The sequence below is a fragment of the Somniosus microcephalus genome, chromosome 21 (genome assembly GCF_052327205.1).
Source record: "Somniosus microcephalus isolate GS21.2 chromosome 21, FLI_Smic_1.0, whole genome shotgun sequence".
Lineage (NCBI taxonomy): Eukaryota > Metazoa > Chordata > Chondrichthyes > Squaliformes > Somniosidae > Somniosus > Somniosus microcephalus.
In genome coordinates, this window is record NC_141007.1 from 73,328,708 (window position 1) to 73,353,617 (window position 24,910).

The 24,910-nt window shown below is 46.1% G+C and overlaps 1 protein-coding gene across 1 annotated transcript in view; it reads left to right on the forward strand.

The window, feature by feature from the left end:
- The first annotated feature begins 1,862 nt into the window (after positions 1 to 1,862).
- samd9l (sterile alpha motif domain containing 9 like) overlaps positions 1,863 to 24,910 on the forward strand; it is a 30,754-nt gene continuing 7,706 nt past the window's right edge. Inside the window, exons 1-2 of the mRNA XM_085963942.1 lie at positions 1,863 to 1,944; positions 21,842 to 21,901. Coding sequence (XP_085820068.1) covers positions 21,898 to 21,901 — 4 coding nt within the window. The 5' untranslated portion in view covers positions 1,863 to 1,944; positions 21,842 to 21,897. The remainder of the gene's footprint in view (positions 1,945 to 21,841; positions 21,902 to 24,910) is intronic.

The following is a 24,910-nucleotide window of genomic DNA, read 5'->3' on the forward strand; positions in this document are numbered from 1 at the left end:
TGAAGTAAGTTACCAGGAAAGGCCGTTGAAGTGACTATAAATAAGGTTCAAGAGGCATTAGACATGTTTTTGGTGAGAGAATGTATAGATAAGGCAGGTAGGTGGGACTGATCTCCTTAAAAAAAAAAGGGATGAACTCGATGGCCTTTTTTGCTCATTATTTCTTATCTTAACATTGGAGAGTGTAGGCTTGACTGAGTTACTGAGCCCAACAGTGTGAGGGGAGCTGAATTAATATTAGTACAGCTAATCATTAATCCAAGGATATTTCCGTTTAATCAAAGCATCTTTGCAGTATCCCGCTCAGTAAAACTTTTAGCCTCTGGATTATGTTTTCATCACCCACTGCTGAAAAAATACTAACCAAACACAAAAACCACACAATAAAATAAAGATGTTTAAAGCTGATTATAACTTTGATTTTGAAGTGGTGTTGGCGTTAACACATGCGCATTAAGCTGCTGTTAAAGTAACAAATCTTTCCACTTTAGGTGTTCTCATTCTCTGCCCCTCACCCTGCCCAATCACCATCACACTTTATTCTCCAACTTTTCATTGGTTGATTACTGACTGTTATGTACAGAAGGAATCTGCGCACATTACTTGTGTATTAGCTAATGCTTGGGCTAACCTTAGACAAGAAAAAAAATAACCATCCCATATACTTCCAGCAAGCTCTATAGCCTCAACTAGTGAGGCAGACAATAGTTTATCTGAAATAAAAAGAGAAAATGCTGGCAATACTCAGCAGGTCAGGCAGCACCTGTGGAGTGAGAAACAGAGTTAACGTTTATCTGGTCTTGATGGTTTTAATGTAATTGGGGCATAATCTTAAAATTAGAGCCAGGCCATTCAGCAGTAAAATCAGGAAGCTATTTTTCCACACACAGGGTGGTAGAAATCTGGAACTCTCTTTCCCCCAAAAGTCCGTGAAGGCTAGGGGTCAATTGAAGCTTTCAAGATTGGGATTGACAGATTTTTGTTGGGTAGGGGAGCAAGGGATGTGGAGCAAAGGTGCGTAAATGGAGTTGAGGTACGGACCAGTCATGATTTAATTGAATGATGGAACAGGCTAGTGGGGCTGAATGGCCTACTCCTATTCTCAAGACCTATGCCCTCAAATTCAACATTTCCTCCTTGTGTGTGAGCTGTCGCAGTGGGAGAGTTAACCCACAGTAAATAAGAAAAGTGGATTACTTTCATTTGAGTGCAGTAGCTGTCACTCTGCAAGTAGAGGATAGACTACATGTCAGAGATCTGCTGACTTTTGCCTCCACACAGATCGGGACTTTTCTGGTATGTTTTTTTCAGCTACATTAAGCGTTGCTGTTTTTCAGGGTTACAGACAGCTGACTTGTACCTAATGTACATTTGGTCTAATGCTTGGCAGGATGTGGCATTTGTGAAAAATTACATGGTTTTACGACATGATTTTGCCTCCAATTTGCAGCTTCTAAATGTGTTAAATTGCAATTTTTAATACAGATTTGCAGCATTGCAGTTTTTTTCATTTTTTGTTATTAAAAAGGCAAGTTGTAGGGGAGTCTCTCAAATCCGATCTCTTAAATGGCAGTCAAGCTTGACCCCGTTCACAGTTGTCTCTCAGTTGGGGAAGGTCACTCATTGCGATTGACACTATCGGTTTGAAAAGGTGGCCCATGTTGCTGTACATCACTTAAAATCTGCAGTGTTCCTGATGTTTGCGAATCTGTTTTTCGTTTAATCTTGCTGATCCTAAACTTCTCTCCTGCCATGGCCCTGAATTTGATCGTCTTGAATCCGACATGTTTAATCAATGGGGATTGTTGGTGAAAGGCAACCATTTCGCGGTCTGTCATATCAATAGGCGTTTCCACGGCTCCGAATTAGTTTCAGTTTCAAGTCTTTTTGATCGGAATCTACACCAGAGGAGAGGGAAATGGCGCTGAATTCCCATCTCTAAAGGTACTTAAATAGTGTTAAACAGAGTATTGTTACTTGAACTTTATGTACAATAATGTTGACCATTCGTTCAATGAACGAAGTTTTTTTTCCTAAAAGTTGACGAAGGTCTCCAGATGTTTTCTAGGACTCGCCTGGGTGGGTCTGCGTCTGTTCCGGGATCTTTAGTCCCAGACTCTTAAATTATTTCCTCCATTTTGAAGTGTGAGGAAATTAGCAGGTTTTTTAAAATTTAAAGTGTTCGTACTTTTCCCAAAATAAACGGAATAAAAAACGTAATTAAATAAAATGAACTGAGCCGTGTAGTGAAAAGCACCATTGAAAGGTCTGAGCTGAACACCAGTGCTAAAATAGCAAAATACTGTGGATGCTGGAAACACTCCAAGCCAGGCAGCAGAGAGAAACAGTTAACGTTTTGGGTCGAGGACCCTTCGTCAGAACTGGAAAAGGTTAGAGAAATAACAGTTTTTTAAGCAAGTGCAGTGGCAGGGAAAGGGAGGAAAGAGCAAAAGGGAAGGTCTGTGTTCTGCAAAGCGGTCACCCAATCTGTGTTTGGTCTCCCCAATGTAAAGGAGACTGCATCGTGAGCAGCGAATACAGTGTACTAAATTGAAAGAAGTAGAGTGCTAAAGATCTTAGACCCAGGTGGTTTCGTTAGGAGGGAAGTTGAGCGAAGGTTGGAAGGAGAGATGGGGAGTAATGGAGGAGGAGTGTGTTAAATCCGTGAATCTTGATGTATGGTGCGTGATGAAATATTCCATTCATCACTCATCAGTATTTCTCTGCCTGTGACTGTGGTTGGTTTCAGTTTCATTTCCATTGTATTGTACTGTGTGTAGGGCTCCGCCCATACCTGGCTCCTATGTAAGCTGGCCCAGCCTGCAGCACATCCAGTACGGCAGACCTCTGGATGGAAGATACATTCTCCTCTGTGTGTTACCTTCTAAGTCAATAAAAGCCTTGTTTTGTTTCGTTAACATCGAGTCTCGGATTTATTGAGGCACATCAATGTGTCCTTCAAGAAATAGACAGAGACTGCAGATGAACAATCAACAGGTGTTTACTGGATGAGGGTACTCTAAAAACTAACAGTACAGATCCCTACTCAGGGTTTATATACAGCTGTGGTCACTGCCGGTACTACAGTATACAGGAGCTGTAAAAGTAGTTCTCCCCTTAAAGGTACATACACTACAATTCCTCCCCTTTTAGATTAACAGTACCATAACATTCATTTAACAGTTAACACTTTTAACATGCAACATTAACTGAAAATAGTCCATTTATAAATTCAGTCTTTGGGGCGGCTTCCTGATCCTTTCTGGATAGCGCCTTTCCTGAGTGTCTTGCTCTTGGTGCGAAGGCGATTCTGGCCCCCTTTCGTCGGTTGGTTCATCAGCTTCCGATGCTACAGTTTCTGGGGTAGATGCTACCTGTATGTCGGGTTCATCACCAGGTACGCGAGACATGGGGTTGACTCGTTCCTGTGACGCTAGGATCTGGTCGACATGGCGTCTCACAATGTTCTCCCCAACATCCACTGTGTACATTAGTGGCCCCTGCCATGTGCATAGCGTTCCTGGTTGCCATTTCTCTGTTCGGTAGTCGCGGGCCAAGACTGGTTGCCCTACATTGCAGCTCCTTGTCGGCTTCTCATTGATGTGCTGGAATTGCTTATTCTCAACATTTCTTCGTACATTTGGTCTGAGCAAATCCAGACGAGATCTCAACCTTCAGTTAAAGAGCATCATGGCCGGGGCCTGGTTGGTAACTGCATATGTCGCATTTCTGTAGGCTAACAGGAAATTGTCCACCTTATGCTGCAGTGGAATGTCGTCATCGCACATGGCCCTTACTGCCCTGTTAAAGGTTTGCACGAACCTCTCAGCCAATCCATTTGTGGCTGGATGATACAGGGTGGATGTGTAATGCCTTACCCCATTCCTTCTCATAAATTTCCGAAACTCTTCGGACACAAACTGTGGTCCGTTATCAGAGCAAATATGCTCTGGCAAGCCGTTCCTGGCAAATATGGTCCGTAGGACTGCAATCGTTTTCTCCGTGGTGGTGGTAGGACATTTTGAGTGCGCATCCACGGCTATTAAGAACATCCATGAATGGACCAGCAAAATCAATATGCACCCGTTGCCATGGAGAGGGGGGCCACTCTCATGGGTGTAGAGGGGCATGTGGTGGTGCATTTTGGACCTTCTGGCATCCTGAGCAGCTCTTTGTTAGGTCCTCGATTTGCTGATCGATCCCCGGCCACCACACATAAGCTCTAGCAAGGCTTTTCATTTTCACCCCTCCCAGATGGCCTTCGTGAAGCTCATTGAGCACTCTCTCCCTTAACTTGTGTGGATCCCGAGTGATAATTCCACCCATCAAGGTCCCCTGGCATACTGACAGCTGTTCTCTTCTGGATGAGAATGCTGGCAACAGTGAGTCGCCATGTGTTGGCCATCCCTTCACCGTCAAATCATATACCCGAGACAGTGTTGGGTCATTTTGGATCTCCTCTATATCCGCATTAGTTACTGGCAAGCGTTCAATTATAGTCGAATAAAATATTTCGACAGGGTCCACTGCTGGTGCTTCCTCCGCAGTAGGCAGTGGCAGGCGTGATAGCCCATCAGCGTTTCCATGCTGTTTCGTGCCCTTATACTCTATTTCATATTGGTTCGCCCCTAGAAAAAGGGACCATCTTTGTAGCCGTTGCGCAGTCACCACCGGAACGCCCTTCTTTGGATTAAAGATGGAGACAAGTGGTTGGTGGTCAGTCAGCAAGGTGAACTTCTGCCCGTGCAGATAGTGGTTGAACTTTTTCACTCCCCACACTAGGCTGAGGGCCTCCCTGTCAATCTGGGCTGAGGTTAGTGACCGAGACGCAAAGGCTACTGGCCTCTCCAAGCCGTCCGGGAATTTGTGCGACAGCACCGCTCCAATACCATAGGGTGATGCATCACACGCCAACCGAATTGGTAGTGCTGGGTTGAAATGAGCCAACACCTCTTGATGTGATCAATTCTTTGCACTTCTGGAAAGCTCGTTTACATTCGTCATTCCACTTCCATGGTACCCCCGTTTGCAGTAGGGTGTAGTACTGTAGACAAATTCGGCAAGAACTTATGGTAGTAGTTCACCAGCCCGAGGAACGACCTCAGTTGTGACACATTTTCCGGTACTGGAGCCTTGACTACTGCCTCAATCTTTTCAGGGGACTTATGTAACCCCTCTTCATCAATAATGTGGCCACAATACGAGATCTGCTTCTGGAAAAACTCACATTTGTGGCGATTAGCTCAGAGCCCATATTCCTTCAATCTAGTGAGCACCTGCTCCAGGTTGGCGAGGTGATCACTGTCATTTTCGCCCGTGACCAGGATGTCGTCCAATTAACACTGGGTCCCTGGAATCCCTTGTAGGACTTGATCCATTGCCCTTTGCCAAATAGCCGGAGCTGATGCTACACCGAACACCAGCCGGTTGTATTGGTAGAGACCTTTGTGAGTGTTGATCGTGAGGTACTGTTTCGAGGCTTCTTCTACCTCCATTTGCAGGTACGCCTGGGCCAGATCAATCTTAGTCAAGCGTTTTCCTCCAGATAGCGAGGCGAAAATATCTTCAATCCGCGGAAGCGGATATTGTACAGTGTGAAGGACTGGGTTCACTGTCACCTTAAAGTCCCCACAGATGCGAACCTTCTTTGGTTCCCCAGGCGTATTACTCAACGACCTCTTCATTACAGGAACGATGGGTGTAGCCCACTCGCTCCAGTCCACTTTGGACAGTACTCCAGAACGTTCCAAACCTTCCAGCTCTGCTTCGACGGCTGGGTGGATCGCATAAGGCACCAGTCTGGCCTTAAAAAATAAAAAATAAAAAAAAAACAACTTTGGGCTTGCATTTTCCTCTATTTTGATCGTTGCTGTTATGCCTTTTAGTGTTCCGAGTCCCTCCTGGAACACTTCTTGTGCGTCAGTTAGCATTTTTGACAGTCGTCCAGGTGTGATGTCGTCATCCTTTTTGGCATCTACCGTCAGTGCTTGTATGGAATGCCAATCTAACTATCTTCCGGATCCATTCACGTCCTAGTAGTGGTGGTCCTCCATCTGGCAATACATATAGGTCCATTTTTGGTGTTTCCTTGCCGTTGTATATCACGTTCACCCTTATTTTTCCTTTGGGGTAGACTTTTTTGCCCTGTGTACGTCTTCAAGACAATCTCTCTATCAAGGGTATATGTGAGAATAGCCGCTTGTAGTCCCTTCGGTTTATGACTGTTAGGGCTGATCCTGTGTCCAATTCCATTTTCACTTGGACTCCGTCTATCTTGAGTGTGACCCAGATAGTTTGGTGATCCTCCATTTTGATTACATTATGTAGTTTCAGACAACCCAGCTCCTTGCTTCCGGAGTCTATCACTTTTCTGTCCGTCTGAACTACTCTCCGTCACCTTATGTACCTTTTTGTACTTCTCTTGTGGAGATTTCTTGCTGCTGGTTTTCTTTCCCGACCTGCAGACTCTTGCTATGTGTCCTACTTTTCCACACTCTCTGCACACTTGGTCCTTGAACCAACAATCCTTCTGGTCATGTGTTGTTCTGCTGCAGCGATAACACTTCACTGCTCCATTTGACATTTCATTTGTGCCATATTCTTGCGGTCTCCGTTGTATCTCTGCCGCGCCCCGTGCGGCTGCTTCGTGTGATACTGCCATGCTGAAAGCCTTGTCCAGCGTAAGATCCTTTTCTGATAGAAGCCGTTTCTGGGTTCCTTCACTTTGAAGCCCACACACAAACTTGTCCCTTAAAGTATCTGCTAGTCCCGTTGCAAACTGGCAGTGTTTTGATAGCTTGCGCTGTTCCGTTAAATACTCAGCATTAATTTTGTGGTGTATGTGCCTTTAAGAGCCCCAGGTGTGAGTAATGCCGGTAATTGCCACTTGGGCTATATAAGCCTGTGTATTGAGTATATCCTTTAGAACCCCCCCCAGACTTGCTTAGTAAATACCTATGAACCAACTCCTGTCTTCAGTGTCTTTATCTACACACGGACACTACAGTGGCGACGAAGTGGAAACGGACTTACCTGCAATTCGGTAGCACCTCAAGGACATCGATTCCTCCAGCGTCCAGAAGACTCAAGGAAGTAATAGAAACTGGTTTCACCAGCTGGCCAAGCTGGTGGCAGGTACTGCGCTAATCCTTCCTGGGCGTCAGGCTGGGGCTCCAGCGGCGAGCTCTGCAGCTGAGACAGGCAGCGAAATCGGAGGCAAGCAATAACGGACTGGGAGGGTGCACTCGGGAGACGGCCGGCGCGGCAAGCAGGTCAGCGTTTAGACCTCCGTCGGGAATGAGTCTCCAACAGTGAATAAACGGAAACCACAGTAAAACAGCGTTGTTATCGGTAGCACCGGCGGGAAAGCGCGGGAAGCGCCATATCGTTGCTACAGAGAGAGAAAAAACACGCGGGAAGCGCCATATCTTTTTTTTTGAAATGCCTAAGTCTGGCAATATTGATGCTTTTGATAACGCAACAGAGCCTAACTTTGGCAATATTGATGTTTTTGATAACATAGAGGATTGGACCACATATGTAGAAAGAGTGGAGGTGTTTTGCACCGCAAATGGAATAGATGATGAAAAAAAAGCTTCAGTGCTTCTGGATCTAATGGGCGCAGAAACATACAAGCTGTTACGCAACTTAATCACTCCAGCCGAACCGATTGACAAGAATTTTGAAGAGATTGTTGATACCCTACACTGCCAATTCGAGGCAGGACTGGCAGATTCTGTGCAAGACAAATTCATCTGCGATCCCCTAAGTGTAGAAACACAAAAAAAGGTATCTTCTGGAAAAGATTTAACACTGGACAAGGCTTTCAGTGCAATAGGAGCGGCAAAGATACAGCAAAGGCCACAGGACTTCGGCACCCATGAAATGACACGGGGTTTCGAGAGATGTTATCGCTGCGGCAGATCCAACCATGACCAGAGGGATTGCTGGTTCAAAGAAAAAGCATGCAGGCGATGCGGAAAGATGGGACACATTCCACGTGTATGCCGATCTGAAAATAAAAAATCCACTAACGGGAAAAGAGTCAATAAGGAAAAGCACAGAAAGGTACAAATGATGACGGACAGTAGCTCCAAAGACCAGAAGAGCGATAGCGACTCCGGGAACAAGAGACTAAGCTCTCTCAAATTACATAATGTAATTGCCAATGAAGATTACCAGACCATTTGGGTTACCCTCATAATTGCAGGGTCCCCAGTTAAAATGGAGCTAGATACAGGATCAGCTCTAACCGTAATAAATCGACGAGATTACGAGAGGCTATTTTCGCATATACCTCTAAAAGACACATCCATTATCTTAAAAACATATACGGGGCAGAAAGTATACCCCAAAGGAAAAATAAAGGTGCCTGTGGTATACAACGGCAAAGAAATACAAAAGTTGTATTTATACATTCTACAAGATGGTGGTCCACTGTTGTTGGGACGTGAATGGATAAGGAAGATACGTTTAGACTGACACTCCATTCAGGCACTGACGGTGACCAAGAAGGAAAAAAACAATGATGACATCATACCTGAACGATTAAAAGACATCTTGGCCAACGCCAAAGAAGTGTTTCAAGAGAAACTAGGAACCTTGAAAGGCATCACCGCCTCAATAAAAGTGGACGATACAGCAATTCCCAAATTTTTTAAGGCAAGACCGGTGCCATACGCAATACGTCCGGCAGTCAAGGCAGAGCTGGAGAATTTGGAAAAGTCAGGCGTATTATCCAAAATAGATTGGAGCGAATGGGCAACACCCATCGTTCCAGTCATGAAAAAAGCATTGAAAAATAACTCTGAGGAACAGAGAAAAATTCGCATCTGTGGGGACTTCAAGGTGACTGTAAACCCGGTCCTTCACACGGTACAGTATCCTCTTCCGAGGATAGAAGATATTTTCGCCTCACTATCCGGAGGGAAACATTTCACAAAAATTGACTTGGCACAGGCATATCTACAGATGGAGGTTGAGGAGACCTCTAAAAAGTATCTCACAATAAACACACACAAAGGCCTGTACCAGTACAATCGACTGGTTTTTGGAGTAGCATCAGCTCCAGCTATCTGGCAAAGAGCTATGGAGCAAGTCCTGCAAGGGATTCCGGGGACTCAATGCTACCTAGACGACATCCTTATAACAGGAGAAAACGACAATGAGCACCTTGCCAATTTGGAGCAGGTGCTCACTAGGCTGAAAGAACGGGGCCTACGAGCAAATCGCCCCAAGTGCGAATTTTTCCAAAATCAGATATCATATTGTGGCCACATAATTAATAAGGAAGGATTGCATAAGTCACCTGAAAAAATTGAAGCAGTTATAAAAGCCCCAGCACCTGAAAATGTTTCACAATTGAGGTCATTCCTGGGATTAATAAATTACTATCATAAATTTTTACCGAACTTATCAACTATTCTACACCCTCTTAATGATCTTCTACACACAGGAGTGATTTGGAAATGGAACGAAGACTGTAAACGTGCCTTCCATAAATGTAAAGACTTAATCACATCCGAGAAAATTTTGGCTCATTACAACCCATCACTACCAATCAGACTGGCGTGCGATGCATCCCCTTACGGCATAGGAGCGGTATTGTCCCATAGATTCCCTGATGGCTCAGAACGGCTGATAGCTTTTGCGTCACGCTCATTAAACTCAGCTGAGCGTAACTATGCCCAAATAGACAGAGAAGCACTCAGCCTGGTATGGGGAGTGAAGAAATTCAACCATTACCTACACGGACAAAAATTTACCTTGCTGACTGACCATCAACCCCTCATCTCCATATTCAACCCTAAAAAAGGTGTTCCCGTTATGACAGCACAAAGATTACAGAGGTGGTCCCTTTTTCTAGGGGCACACCAATACAACATTGAATACAAAGGGTCAAAACAGCATGGGAATGCTGACGGTTTATCGCGCCTACCGTTGCCAACGATAGAAGAGGCACCTACAGTAGACCCAGTGGAGATATTCCACTCTACCATAGTGGAATGTCTACCGGTGACAAATTCTGCCATTGAAAGGGAGACAAGAAATGACCCTACTCTCTCTCGGGTCTACGATTTAACAGTGAAGGGATGGCCAGCACATGGCGAGCCACTATTGCCAGCATTCTCGCAAAGAAGAGAACAACTCAGTGTGCCGAGGAACCTTGATGTGTGGATCCAGAGTGGTGATTCCACCCAAACTCCAGGATAAAGTACTAAAGGAGCTTCACGAGGGGCATCTGGGTGGAGTGAAAATGAAGAACCTAGCTAGAGCGTTTGTATGGTGGCCAGGTATCGATGGAGACATCGAAGACATGACCAAGAGCTGCCTAGGATGCCAGAAGGTCCAAAATGCTCCGCCACAGGCCCCTCCACATCCATGGGAGTGGCCCTCATCTCCCTGGCAAAGGGTGCACATCGACTTTGCTGGTCCATTTATGGACTCAATGTTCTTAATCGCAGTTGATGCACACTCCAAGTGGCTGGAGGTAATAAAGATGTCCTCCATCACCACAGAACAAACCATCACAGTATTAAGGACCATATTTGCCAGGAATGGGCTGCCGGAACAGATCTGTTCTGATAATGGACCGCAATTTGTGTCCGAAGAATTCAGAAAGTTCTTAAAGAACAATGGGGTAAAGCACTACACGTCCGCCCCATACCATCCTGCCACCAATGGATTGGCTGAAAGGTTTGTCCAGACCTTCAAGAAGGCCATAAAGGCCATGGGTAATGAAGACATAAAACTTCAGCACAAGGTGGATAACTTCTTATTTGCATATAGGAATGCAACACACATGGTTACCAACCAAACTCCCGCCATGATGTTCTACAATAGAAACCTAAGATGCCGGCTGGATTTGGTCAAGCCCAACATCCGAAGGGACGTGGAGAACCGGCAGTTTCAGGGCATGAATGAAAGGTCAGCTAGGGCCTTCCAGATAGGCCAACCGGTTTTGGCCCGGGACTACCGTACCGAGAAATGGCAGCCTGGAACTATCTGCACACGACTAGGACCACTGATGTATACCGTGGACATCGGAGAAAGCATAATAAGGCGCCATGCTGACCAAATCATCAAGTAATCCGAAAAGGGACAACCTACACCACCACTCTATACATCTAACGATGAAGTAGAGATACCCATATCTACCTCCGATCCGGTGATACTGGAACCCGATGAACCCGACACTGGCATTCAAGCCGAATCAGCCTTGCCAGAAGAACCTACTACACCACCAGAAACTACTACACCCCCCGAGGCGTTATCCGGACCGAGTCAGGAAGCCTCCTGAGAGACTAACTTATAATTAATTAATACAGCAATGTATATTATTTTGCATATAACATGTAATTAATAATTACTTAAAAATATGATGTACTGGTTCACTAAAAGGGGAGGAATTGTGGTGTATGTGCCTTTTAAGAGCCCCAGGTGTGAGTAATGCCGGTAATTGCCACTTGGGCTATATAAGCCTGTGTATTGTGTATATCCTTTAGAACCCCCCCACCCCCAGACTTGCTTAGTAAATACCTATGAACCAACTCCTGTCTTCAGTGTCTTTATCTACACACGAACACTACAACTTTCGTCTTTATGCTGGTTCCTTTTGTGAAACTTAAATCTTTCTGCTATCAGCAGCGGTGTGGGGTTTAAGTGGTCCTGTAGGATTGTCACTATGCTTTCAAAATCCTTATCCACTGGCTTCTCTGGGGTTACTAGGTTTCACAGTAAGCCATACATTTTTGCACCCATGGAATTCAACAATACCAGTGTTTTTCCTGGCATCTGGCACTTCATTCGCCTTGCCGTACACTTCTATGCGTTCTATATATGTCGCCCAATCTTCGACTTCATTGTCGAACGCTGTGACACTGCCACTCTTCAGCATCCCTGGGTGTTGTTAGACTGGCTAAAAATGGCGTCTCCCGCGCTCTCCCTTCTCCACTGGCTCAAAATGGCGTCTCCTGCGCTTTCCTTTCTTCCCGCGCTCTCCCTTCTTCTCCGCTGCGGCTCAAATGGCATCTCCCGCGCTTCCTTTCTTCCCCGCGGACGCTTCTCAGCCCTTGAACACAGGCTGCGCTCTGCGCGTTTTCCTGCGCGCCTCTCTCGTTGACGCCGCTTGGTCCTGAACCCCGGCTGCGCTTTACCCTCTCTCTTTTTGTTTTTTTCTGTTGACGCCACTCGGTCTTCAACCCCCGGCTGCGCCCTGTGCGCTTTACCCTCTCTCTTAGCAGTGTCGACGCTGCTCGGCCTTTTCTGTGCCGTCGGTCGGCTCCAGCCGCCGCTGTCCGGGAAGGGTCTGCGCCGTACCTGTTGCCAGCCCGTTGCGCTGGATCGTCGTGACTGGAGAACCAAGCCCAGCTCTCCACAGCCTCCTCTGCGATGCTCAAGTCTTCTCTGGATGGTCGACGCCCGTATTTCTGGACTCGGCCTTCTTCTTTCACTGTTCTCCAGGAGCGAATCCCTGGGAGGTGATGCAGAGTTGCAGGTAGGTTTGAATCCACTCGTCGCCACTATTAAATCCGTGAATCTTGATGTGTGGTGTCCTTCAATAAATAGACAGAGACTGCAGATGAACAATCAACAGGTGTTTACTGGATGAGGGTACTCTAAAAACTAACAGTACAAATCCGTACTCAGGGTTTATATACAGCTGTGGTCACTGCCGGTACTACAGTATACAGGAGCTGTAAAAGTAGTTCTCCCCTTAACGGTACATACACTACAGAGGGATAGATGGAGTCGGGGAGAAGAGGGAGAGCTAGGGAGGGAGGACAAAGATGGGGGGTTTGGGGGTTATTGGGGAGGGAGGGTTATGGATGGAGTCTGGAGGTTAATGGAGAGGGGAGAGATAGAGGGAGCTAGGGGGATTAATGGAGAGGGAAGGAGGAGGGTAGTGCAAAGATGACTCTGGAAGATGGAGGGGGATGGATATGGAGTGCGTATGTTGAAGAGGCAGCAATGGACAAGGGGGAGATTAATAGGGAGATGGAGAGGCAGGAAGATGGGGAGGGAGTGGGATGGATATAGTGAGGCTGGGGGAGTTGAAAGTGGGAGGGATAGGGAGTGAAATGTAAGGGGGAGGGGAATTAGAGATGAAATGGGGAGGTGCAAGGGAGATTGAGTGGAATTAATCAGGGAATTAATTGGGGAGAGGTATATGGAGGATGTGAAGGGGAAGAGCGAGATGGAAGGTGAGACATTGAGGTGGCTGAAGACTTGAGTAGGGAGGGAGATGGAGGCAGAGGTGAGCATGGAGGGGTAGAGAGGGAGAGATAGTAGCGATTGGAAGGAGGGGAGTGATGGAGGGGGTTGGGGAAGGGGTTGTAAGGGAGGGCTGGGGAGTAATGGAAGGGAAATAGGAGACGAGGGGAAAGATGGTGGGGTTAGGTTGGGGAGACCTTTGCTCAACCTCCCTGTCCACTCCCCAAAAAGGACGAGATTCATGGGGAGGAGGGAACATAAGAACATAAGAAATAGGAGCAGGAGTAGGCCAATCGGCTCCTCGAGCCTGCTCCGCCATTCAATAAGATCATGGCTGATCTGATCCTAACCGCCAATCCACTATCACAGGACTATCTCCTGAATCTAACAGAATTAGACACACGAAACAGGAGCAGGATCAGGCTACACAGCCCCTGGGCCCGCTCCGCTACCCACAGGGCCATGACCGATCCGAACCTAGACTCATGTCCAAATTCCTGCCCGCTCCCCATAACCCTTAATTCCCTTTTAGGAAACTGTCTATTTCTGTTTTAAATTTATGTAATGATGTAGCTTCGACAGCTTTTTGGGGCAGCATATTCCATGGACCTACCGCCCTCTGAGTGAAGTAGTTCCTCCTCATCTCAGTTTTGAAAGAACAGCCCCTTATTCTAAGACTATGCCCCCTAGTTCTAGTTTCACCCATCATCTGGAACATCCTCCCCGCATCCACCCGATCCAACCCCTTCACAATCTTATATGTTTCAATAAGATCGCCTCTCATTCTTCTGAACTCCAATGAGTAGAGTCCCAATCTACTCAACCTCTCCTCATATGCCCATCCCCTCATCCCCGGGATTAACCGAGTGAATCTTCTTTGTACTGACTCGAGAGCAAGTATGTCTTTTCTTAAGTATGGACACCAAAACTGTATGCAGTATTCCAGGTGCGGTCTCACCAATACCTTGTACAACTGAAGCAATACCTCCCTATTTTTATATTCTATCCCCCTAGCAATGAAAGCCAACATTCCATTGGCCTTCTTAATCACTTGCTGCACCTGCATACTAACCTTTTGAGAGAAGGGAGGGGAATGAGAAAGTCTGGAGTAGGATAGAGACAAGGATGGATAGATGTGGAGAGGCTTTGGGAGATGAAGGGGAGGAGGATATGGGGTGTGGAAGGGGGATGAGGGGAGAGAGGGAAATGGATATGAAAAGTGAGGGGGAGGAAGGAGAATAGATATGAAAAGTGAGGAGGGGGGAGATGGGGAAGGGGACTGGGTGATGAGTGGGATACTACCAAGGATGAACTTAGTAGGAGAAAAGATAAACCAAAATATAGTGAGCAGATGACATCAAGACTGGATTGCATGAGGAAAGGAAGACTTAGCTAGCACCCCATCAATGTGCCTTTATCTCTCTTTCAAGATAACTCCTTATTGCACCAATATAAATGTTTCCAGTTCCTCTGGTAATCATCACTGTGACCTCTAAGTGAAAAGCCCAATTTATGCTCTCTGGACCATATCCACCAAGTATTGGATTGTGATTAGTGTTTTATACAGTATCATACTAGGTTGCACAGTTAGGCCACAGCTAGAGTACTGCGTACAGTTCTGGTCACCACAGTACAGGAAAGATGTGATTGCACTAGAGAGATTTACGAGGATGTTGCCAGGACTGGAGAATTTTAGCTATGAGGAAAGATTGGATATGCTGGGTTTGTTTTCTTTGGGACTGAAGAGCCTGAGGGGAGACCTAATTAAGGTATATAAAGTTATGAGGGGCCTAGGTAGAGTGGATAGGAAGGACCTATTTCCCTTTTCAGGGAGGTCAATAACCAGTGGGCATAGATTTAAAGTAATTGGTATAAGGTTTAGAGGGGAGTTGAGATTTTTTTTTCACCCAGAGGGTGGTGGGGGGTCTGGAACTCACTACCTGAAAGGATGGGAGAGGCAGAAACCCTCATCACATTTAAAAAGTACTTAGCTATGCACTTGAAGTGCTGTAACTTACAGGGCTACGGATCAAGAGCTGGAAAGTCGTCTTCTTAGGCAGTCCTTCAGAACCGAGGATGACTTGCTTCCACATTAAAAATGAGTTCTCAGGTGACTGATGAGTCCAATGCGGGACCTACAGTCTCTGTCACAGGTGGGGCAGACGGTGGTTGAAGGGGCGGTTGGGTGGGGTGCTTGGGTTGACGTGCGCTCCTTGCGCTGCCTGCGCTTGGCTTCCGCTTGCTCCCGGCGAAGAGACTCGGTGTTCGGCGCCTTCCCGGATGCTTCTCCTCCACTTTGTGCGGTCTTGGGCCAGGGATTCCCAGGTGTCGGTGGGGATGTTACACTTTTTCATGGAGGCTTTGAGGGTGTCCTTGAAACGTTTCCTCTGCCCACCTGGGGCTCTCTTGCCGTGCCGGAGCTCCGAATAGAGCGCTTGTTTTGGGAGTCTCGGATTGGGCATGCGGACAATGTGACCCGTCCATCGGAGCTGATTGAGCGTGGTCAGAGCTTCGATGCTGGGGATGTTGGCCTGAGCAAGAACACTGACGGTGTGCCTATCCTGCCAATGGATTTGCAGGATCTTGCGGAGGCAGCGTTGGTGGTACCTCTCCAGTGCTTTGAGGTGCCTGCTGTACATGGTCCATGTCTCTGAGGCATACAGCAGGGCAAGTATCACTGCTGCCCTGTAGACCATGAGCTTAGTGCCAGGTTTGAGGTCCTGGTCTTCCAACACTCTCTTCCTCAGGCGACCGAAGGCTGCACTGACACACTGAAGGCGGTGTTGGACTTCGTCGTCGGCGTCTGCCCTTGTTGACAGTAGGCTCCCGAGGTATGGAAAGTGGTCCACGTTATCCAAGGCCTTGTCGTGGATTTTGATAATTGGGGGGCAGCACTGTGGCGGGGGCAGGTTGGTAGAGGACCTTTGTCTTACGGATGTTTAGTGTAAGGCCCATGCTCTCGTATGCTTCGGTGAAGGTATTTACGATGGTTTGGAGTTCGACCTCCGAGTGAGCGCAGATGCAAGCATCGTCTGCCTACTGTAATTCGACGACAGTGGATGGGACGACCTTGGATCTGGACTGGAGGCGACGGAGGTTGAACAGTTTCCCGTTTGTTCTGTAAATTAGCTCCACTCCAGTGGGGAGCTTACTGAGGATGAGATGGAGCATTGCAGCAAGGAAGATTGAGAAGAGCGTTGGTGCGATGACACAGCCTTGCTTGACCCTGGTTCGTACGTGAATTGGGTCTGTGGTGGAACCGTTGGTCAGGATCACGGCTTGCATGTCGTCGTGAAGCAGGCGGAGGATAGTGACAAACTTTTGAGGGCAGCCGAATTTGAGGAGGACACTCCATAATCCCTCACGGTTGACAGTGTCGAAGGCCTTTGTGAGATCAAAGAAGGCCATGTACAGCGGTTGTTGCTGTTCCCTGCATTTCTCTTGTAATTGACGTGCGGTGAAGATCATGTCCATTGTGCCCCTTAGTGGGCAGAATCTGCATTGCGACTCTGGGAGGAGCTCTTCGGCCACTGGGAGAAGGCGATTGAGGAGGATTCTTGCGATGACTTTTCCTGTGGCAGATAGCAGGGAAACTCCTCTGTAATTGCCGCAATTGGACTTGTCACCTTTCTTGAAGATGGTCACAATTACGGCGTCTGAGATCCCCTGGCGTGCTCTCCTCCTTCCAGATAAGAGAAATGAGTTCACGAATTTGCGCCAGTAGTGCTTCTCCGCCATGCTTCAGTGCCTCGGCGGGGATTCCAACTGCTCCTGAGGCCTTGTTCTTCAGTTGTCGGATAGCCTTTTCAACCTCATGCCGGTCTGGGGTTGTGCGGAGATGGTGGCGGGTAGCATGCTGTGGGATGGAGTTGAGGACACTCGTGTCGAAGACAGAGTCGTGGTTAAGGAGATCTTCGAAGTGCTCCTTCCAGCGGGCACTGACTGCTTCCCTGTCCTTGATGGGTACCTCTCCGTTCTTGGCCCGCAGTGGGGAAGGGCCTTGGGTGCTTGGGCCGTAGATGGTCTTGACTGCGCTAAAGAATCCACGCACGTTGTGGTTGTCGGCTAGCTGCTGGATCTCCTGCGCTTTCTCCACCCACCATCTGTTCTTTAGGTCGCGAGTTTTTTGTTGGACCTCGGCCTTCAGGCTTCTGTAGAGCTGCTTTCTCGCTCTCGAGTTCTGTTGCTGTTTCCAGATCAGAAATGCCTTACGCTTGCGGCTTATTAGCTCCTGGATCTCCTGGTCATTCTCGTCGAACCAGTCTTGGTGTTTCCTGGCTGAGTGACCGAGCGTCTCTTCACAGGTGCTGATTATGGAGGCCTTGAGTGCAGACCAGACGCTGTGGGCACTCTGTGTCTCTGCATCACTGGGAGTCGTCAGGTTGGTTGTGAGGCGCAGGCTGAATGTGGGATTAGGCTGGATAGCTATTTTTCGGCCAGCACAGACACAGTGGGTCGAATGGTTTCCTTCAGTGCCGTAAATTTCTATGATTCTATAGCACAAAAGGAGGCTATTTAGCCTATCGTGCTGGTGCCAGCTCATTGGTAGAGCTATCCAATTAGTCCCACGGCCCTGCTTTTTCCCCATAGCCCTGTATTTTTTATCCTTCAAGTATCAAATCAAATCAAATCAAATCAACTTTTATTGTCATTGTTAGTGCACAAGTGCAGTACAACGAAATGTAGGCTTGCGGCTCCCGAGAGTGTACAATTTGGATTAGGACACTTAAACATTTCAACATACATTTGTACATATATATTAGCATAAATATGACCATAATAAAGTGCATCGGCAGATGTGCAGGCTTTAGTGTTTATTTGTGGAGTTCAGTAGGATGACAGCCCTGGGAAAGAAGCTGTTCCTAAATCTGGTCGTACGGGTGCGAATGCATCTGTAGCGTCTTCCAGATGGTAGGAGGGCGAACAGACTGTGGCTGGGGTGGGTAGGGTCTTTGATGATGGACCGTGCCCTCCGTAGGCAGCGTTTCTGATATATATGTTCTATGGTCGGTAGCCGGGTGCCGGTAATGCGTTGGGCAGTTTTGACTACCCGCTGCAGGGCTTTCCGGTCATGGGAGCTACAGCTGCCGTACCATACCGTGATACAGTTTGTCAGGATGCTCTCTATAGTGCAGCGGTAGAAGTTAGAGAGGATCGGGGGTGACAGATTACATCCCTTCAGCCGCCTCAAGAAATATAGGCGCTGCTGGGCCGCCTTCACCAGAGAGGAGGTGTTGAGGGACCAGGAGAGGTCTTCCGTGATGTGGACTCCGAGGAACTTGAAGCTGGCCACTTGAAGCTGAACTTGAAGTATTTATCCAATTCCCTTTTGAAAGTTATTATTGAATCTGCTTCCACTGCCCTTTCAGGCAGCGCAATCCAGATCCCAACAACTCGCTGTGTAAAAAAATGTTTCCTCATCTCGCCTCTGGTTCTTTTGCCAATCTCCTTAAACCTGTGACCCATCTGCCACTAGAAACAGTTCCTCCATATTTATTCTATCAAAACCCTTCATGATTTTGAACACCTCTATCAAATCTCCTCTGCTCTAAGGAGAACAACCTCAGCTTCTCCATTCTCTCCACATAACTGAAGTTCCTCATCCCTGGTACCATTCTAGTAAATCTCTTCTGCAACCTCCTAAAGTGTGGTACGCAGAACTGAACATAATACTCCAGCTGGGGCCTAACCAGTGTTTTATAAAGGTTTAGTATAACAGTCTTGTTTGTGTACTCTATTCCTCTATTAATAAAGCCAAGGATCCCGTCTGCTTTTTTAACAGCCTTCTCAACTTGTCCTGCCACCTTCAAAGATTTGTGTACAAACACCCCCAGGTCTCTCTCTTCCTGCACCCCATTTAAAATTGTACCATTTAGTTTATGTTGCCTCTCCTCATTCTTCCTACCAAAATATATCACTTCACACTTCTCTGCGTTAAATTTCATCTGCTATGTGTCTGCCAATATCAGCAGTCCTTCTGTGCCCTCCTGAAGTCTGTTGCTATCTTCCTAATTATTTACTGCATTTCTGAGTTCCGTGTCATCAGCAACCTTTGAAATAATGCCTTGTATACCCAAGTCCAGGTCATTAATATATATCAAGAAAAGCAGTGGTCCCAACACCGACCCCTGGGGAACACCACAGCACGCTTCCCTCCAGTCTGAAAACAACCGTTCACCACTACTCTGCTTTCTGTCCTTTAGTCAATTTTGTATCCACGTCATCATCCCTTTAATCCCATAGTCTTTAATTTTATGTGGTACTTTGTCAAACACCTTTTGAAAATCCATATACACAAACATGAACCCTCTGTTACTTCATCAAAGAACTCAATCAAGTTAGTCAAACATGATTTGCCTTTTACAAATGTGTGCTGCCTTTCATTTTTTAGCCCATACTTTTCCAAATGCCAATTCATTTTTTTCTGGATTATTGTGTCTAAAAGTTTCTCCACCACCGACATCAGGCTGACTGGCCTGTAATTACCGAGTTTATCCCTCTCATCTTTTTTAAATGAGGATGTAGCATTTGCAATCGTCCAGTTCTCAGGCACACCTCCATATCTAAGGAGGATTGGAAGATTGTGGCCAGAGCCTCTGCAATTTCTACCCGTACTTCCCTCCGTAACTGCGGATGCATCCCATCCGGACCGGGCAACCTTTCTACTTTGAGGAATACCAACCTTTTATGTACCTCCTCTTTATCAGTTTTTATCCTATCCAATATCGCTCCTACTTCCTCCTTTACTGCTGCATTGGCAACATCCTCTTCTCTAGTGAAGACAGATGCAAAGTTCTCATTTAGTGCCTCATCCATGCCCTCTGCCTCCACAAGAAGATCTCCTTTTTGGTCCTGAATCAGCCCTACCCTTCCTTTGACTATCCTTTTACTATTTACTAGCTGGGGGGGAGCCCGGTGTTGCCAGGGCTGTTTTGGGCCGGGTGGTTTAAATGGAGTCCCAGGCTTTGGGGCCTCTCTCTGTCCCTCTGTGAATCTGCTGCCGGGCAACATTTTAAATCGAGTCCCAGGCTTTTGGGCCCTGTTTGTGTCCCCCTCTCAATCTGCTGCCGGGCAACATTTCTACCTTTTAATACATTGAAAGATGAAAGTGAAAGTACTTATAAAACGTTTTTGGTAAATCTTAGGTTATTTTTAAAAGAGATACTAACTTTTTCAAAGCTGGATGATCAAAGTACTTTGAGCTGGAAGCAGTGAAACAATGGCTGCCACATCCCTGAGATGGAAACGATTAGTCCCGCCCACACACACACACCGATTGGCCAACCATCAGGGGACCGTACTGTAGGATTGGTCAATCGTGACGGCACAGGATTGGTCGAACCTTGACGTCAGTCAATCAATGCTAAGTAGCAGATAATGAGTTTAATTTTGAAGGTTTTTTGCATAAGGCGCGAACAATTTTCGTCCGACCGAAAAGTAAATACGCTTACGACCGTCCTGGAACCGTAAGCTTTCTTTGGAGGTAACTTGCGCGTAGGTACGCTCTATAACTTTCGAGCGCATAGCCGGACAGACGCACACGTGAGGACAGACAGAAGGACAGACAGACCGATAGACAGACAGATTGATTCCTTTATATATATAGATAATGTTTATAAAAGACTTTTGGGTTACTTTTTATGTTAGCCGCTAATCTATTCTTGTACTCTCTCTTTGCCCCTCTTAGTCCCTTTATTAGATCTCTTCTGTATTTTTTATATTCAGCTTGGTTCTCTGTTGTATTACGAACCTTACGTTTGTCATAAGCCTCCTTTTTCTGGCTCAATTTAATCTCTCTATCTTTAGTCATCCAGGGAGCTCTAGTTTTGGATGCCCCTCATCCCTCCCCCCCCCCCCCCCCCCCCCTTCATGGGAACGTGTCTATTCTGTACCCGAACCATCTCCTCTTTGAAAGCCTCCCATTGTTCAATTACTGTTTTGCCTACTGAATTTTGATTCCAATCCACCTGGGCCAGAACCCTTTTCAACTCGCTGAAGTTGGTCCTCCTCCAATTGTTCCTTGTCCGTTTGCGTAATTATTCTAAACCTGATATTGTGATCACTGTTCTCCTCAACGTCCACTGAAACATGCTCCACTTGCCCCACTTCATTCCCCAGAATTAGATCCAGCACTGCTTCCTTCCTCGTTGGGCTGGAAACGTACTGATCAAATAAGTTCTCTTGTACATATTTCATGAATTCCTCACCCTCTTTGCCCTTTACACTGTTACCATCCCAGTCTATATTAGGATAATTGAAGACCCCATTATCACTGCTCTGTAATTTATGCATCTTTCTGTAATTTGCCTGAAAATGTGCTCCTCTGTCTCCTTCCCACTATTTGGTGGCCTATAGTATACACTTATTATACACCCACAGTTATTATACACCTCCAGTTACCCACTGAGCAGTACCTAGGTGTTTGAAGTTTTCTTATGTGATTGGAACCCTTCCCTTTTTAAAAAGAGGGCATCTAATTCTGCCATGTTGGTAATGGTGTATAATACAAAAAGTAGACCCAGTTTCCATCAGGAAGGCTGGTCATTTAAACAGGTTTTTTTAATTCAGAAAAGTTACTACTCCCCGTTACATCAATGTGTTAATTAATTTGTGGGGTTTCTTTTCATAGAAACAGAACTGAAGCATGTGCTTGCCACTGGTACAACTGAAGTCTCCAGAATCATTATGGGTAGGTGTCAAAATAGCTAATCATTTTTTATAATGAATGTATTAAATATTTTAATAATCCCTTTAAGAAATACAGCCTGTGAATCTGTTAATAGATATCTGCCTTAAGTGACTGTTTCATCCCATTTTTGAACATTACAGAGTATCTTGGGACAACTAAAGTGGCAAATGGCACTTCTTGCACAGTCAACAGTTACGTTGTCTTATACATTCATTATCCTCCCCATACCGAGGGATACATTGTCGCAAATAGAATTGAAATCAATGGAATGAAAATCAGACAGGTTCTATAAAGGACAGGTGATATGCCCCCAGTAAAGACAAAAATCTTCACCACACCCCTCTAGCTCAAGATCCACCATCACAAGAACCATCGAGGAATATTACTAGAGTGTGTATCTCTTCAATAACATTTTGAGATACAAGACACATCTTGCATGTGACCTCCCATTCTGAACCTCTTAAAATGTATCCATTATGCAACCTCATATAATGGCGTCTCTCTTCAGTTGTTTTCTCCTGTTTCCTGCATCAGTTATTTTTGTGCTGGTTCCACTAGTTTGGTGTGAACCTAAGTTCTTACCGTCACTGCATCTGAACATAGCCTGTGGGTAAGGGAATTTATCCCTTCCTGCCAGTTTTCTCCCTACTCCCCTTGTCTTGAAGACCTTGCTCTTCGTTCGAGATTGAGTAGAATGAGCCGATACTCTCTGGAGTTTAGAAGATGAGAGGTTGTTTCCCCTGGCTGGAGAGTCTAGAACTAGGGGGCATAGTCTCAGGATAAGGGGTCGGCCATTTAAGAGTGAGATGAGGAGGAATTTCTTCACTGAGGTTTGGAATTCTCTACCCCAAAAGGCTGTGGATGTTGAGTCATTGATTATATTCAAGGCTGAGATCGATAGGTTTTTGGACTCTAGGGGAATCAAGGGATATGGAGATCGGGCGGGAAAGTGGAGTTGAGGTCGATGATCAGCCATGATCTTATTGAATGGCGGAGCAGGCTCGAAGGGCTGTATGGCCTACTTCTACTCTTGCTCCTAATTCTTATGTTTTTATGTTCAGGTACAGCTTGCCAAAAATAATTTCCAATTACGGGGAGGGTGATTTAAATTTGCTCTAGAAATTCTGAACAGTTAAGTACTTTACTGCAATTATAAAGTCTAAATGTTTGCCAGGATAACAAAGGTCTAAGAAAGTGTCCAAAGCAATTGGAACAACCTGGATTCCACTGGTCACATGTATGAAAAGTGATTTTGGTGACTTCATTATTGGGGCGATGAAGCGGCTGCGATATCCAAAATCTGCACATTTTTGAGGTGTGTTACATGCTGCATAATCTTGCAATTCAGATGCATACCACATAAGGAATGGCCCTATAACAACAATCAATAAAAAAGGACTACAATAGTCTTCACCAGTGGACCATGAGGCAGTATCGGCACAGGTTTGCAAAATCCTCATTCGAAGCCCATGCTAAAGCAATTGAGGTCCTCCACCTACTGGAAATCACCTAAATACACTCACCAATCAATCACAGAATCACAGAAACCCCACAGTGCAGATAGAGGCCATTTCGGCCCATCGAGCCTGCACTGACACATATCCCACCCGATCCCCGTAACCCCTACACCAACATGTAACCCCACGTATTTAATCCCCTAACACTAAGGGTCAATTTATCATAGCCAATCAACCTAACCCGCACATCTTTGGACTGTGGGAGGAAACCGGAGCACCCGGAGGAAACCCACGCAAACACGGGGAGAATGTGCAAACTCCACACAGACAGTCACCCGAGGCCGGATTCGAACCCGGGTCCCTGGCGCTGTGAGGCAACAGTGCTAACCACTATGCCACCGAGAGCTGGAGAGACAGTTTGAAGGTTGAGAGCTGGAGAGACAGTTTGAAGGTTGAGAGCTGGAGAGACAGTTTGAAGGTCGAGAGCTGGAGTGACAGTTTGAAGGATGAGAGCTGGAACGGAACCCGGTTACCAGGATGCCAAGTTGGACAGCCAGGATAATGTGCAGGCCGGGTGTGTGGAAGAAACCGAGGGGAAACATCGAGAAAAACTGAGGGGAAACATCGCGAGAGAGGGGAAACATCGAGAGAGACCAAGATGGAAACATTGAGAAAGACTGAGGGGGCACTTTATTTATTTAATTTTATTAATTTATTAATTAATTAATTAAATTTATTTAATTATAAGTTGTGAGTTCCTCACGATGCTCTCCCAGTGCGACCACCCTGTAACCAGAGATTATTCTAGAAGCCTGGGTAGAAATATCAATGTAATTACTGTAGAAATTACTTTTTTTACATTATTGCTTGTTCATTTTATGTGCTGTCTTTTTATGTCTTTTTTAATTTATGTCTGCTTTATTTATATTTAAATTAAATTAAAGTATGCATGCGTGTATATGTCGGTATGTGTTTTTTTGTGATGGCGCCGATGAAGATGGCTGCCGTCCTTGCGAGCTCCATGCGTACCAGGCAGCTAAGTGTTCTTGCTGCTTGGTGCTCTCGGCTCGTCAAGAAAAAAGCATTTCACTGACTAGATTACACTTCTTGTATTTAGTTATGTGACCAATAAAATTGAAATTGAAAAATTGAAGTGTGGGTGGGAGGAGGCTCATAGGGAGCTAAAACACCAGCATAGACCAGTTAATCCGGTTTCTGTGCTGTAAATTCTATGTAATTTTCTAAAATCAACAATACTCAATTTAGTTACAGATGGCTCCTGCCCACAATTAACAATGTTGATGTGCAGGTTATTCAGGCGCAGATCGTTGGACCAAACCCTGAGCTATCAATGTTCAATTCCCATCAACTATTTCTTACACTTCCTTCTCCCAGTTGGCCCTGTCCACGCATGTCACTGAATCAAGCCCACTGCTTACACCTGAAGAAAAGATGTGCATTTATATAGCATCTTTCATGTCCTCAAAAGTGCTTTATAGCCAATGAAGCCAATTTGCACACAGCAAGCTCCCAGAAACAGCAATGTGATAAT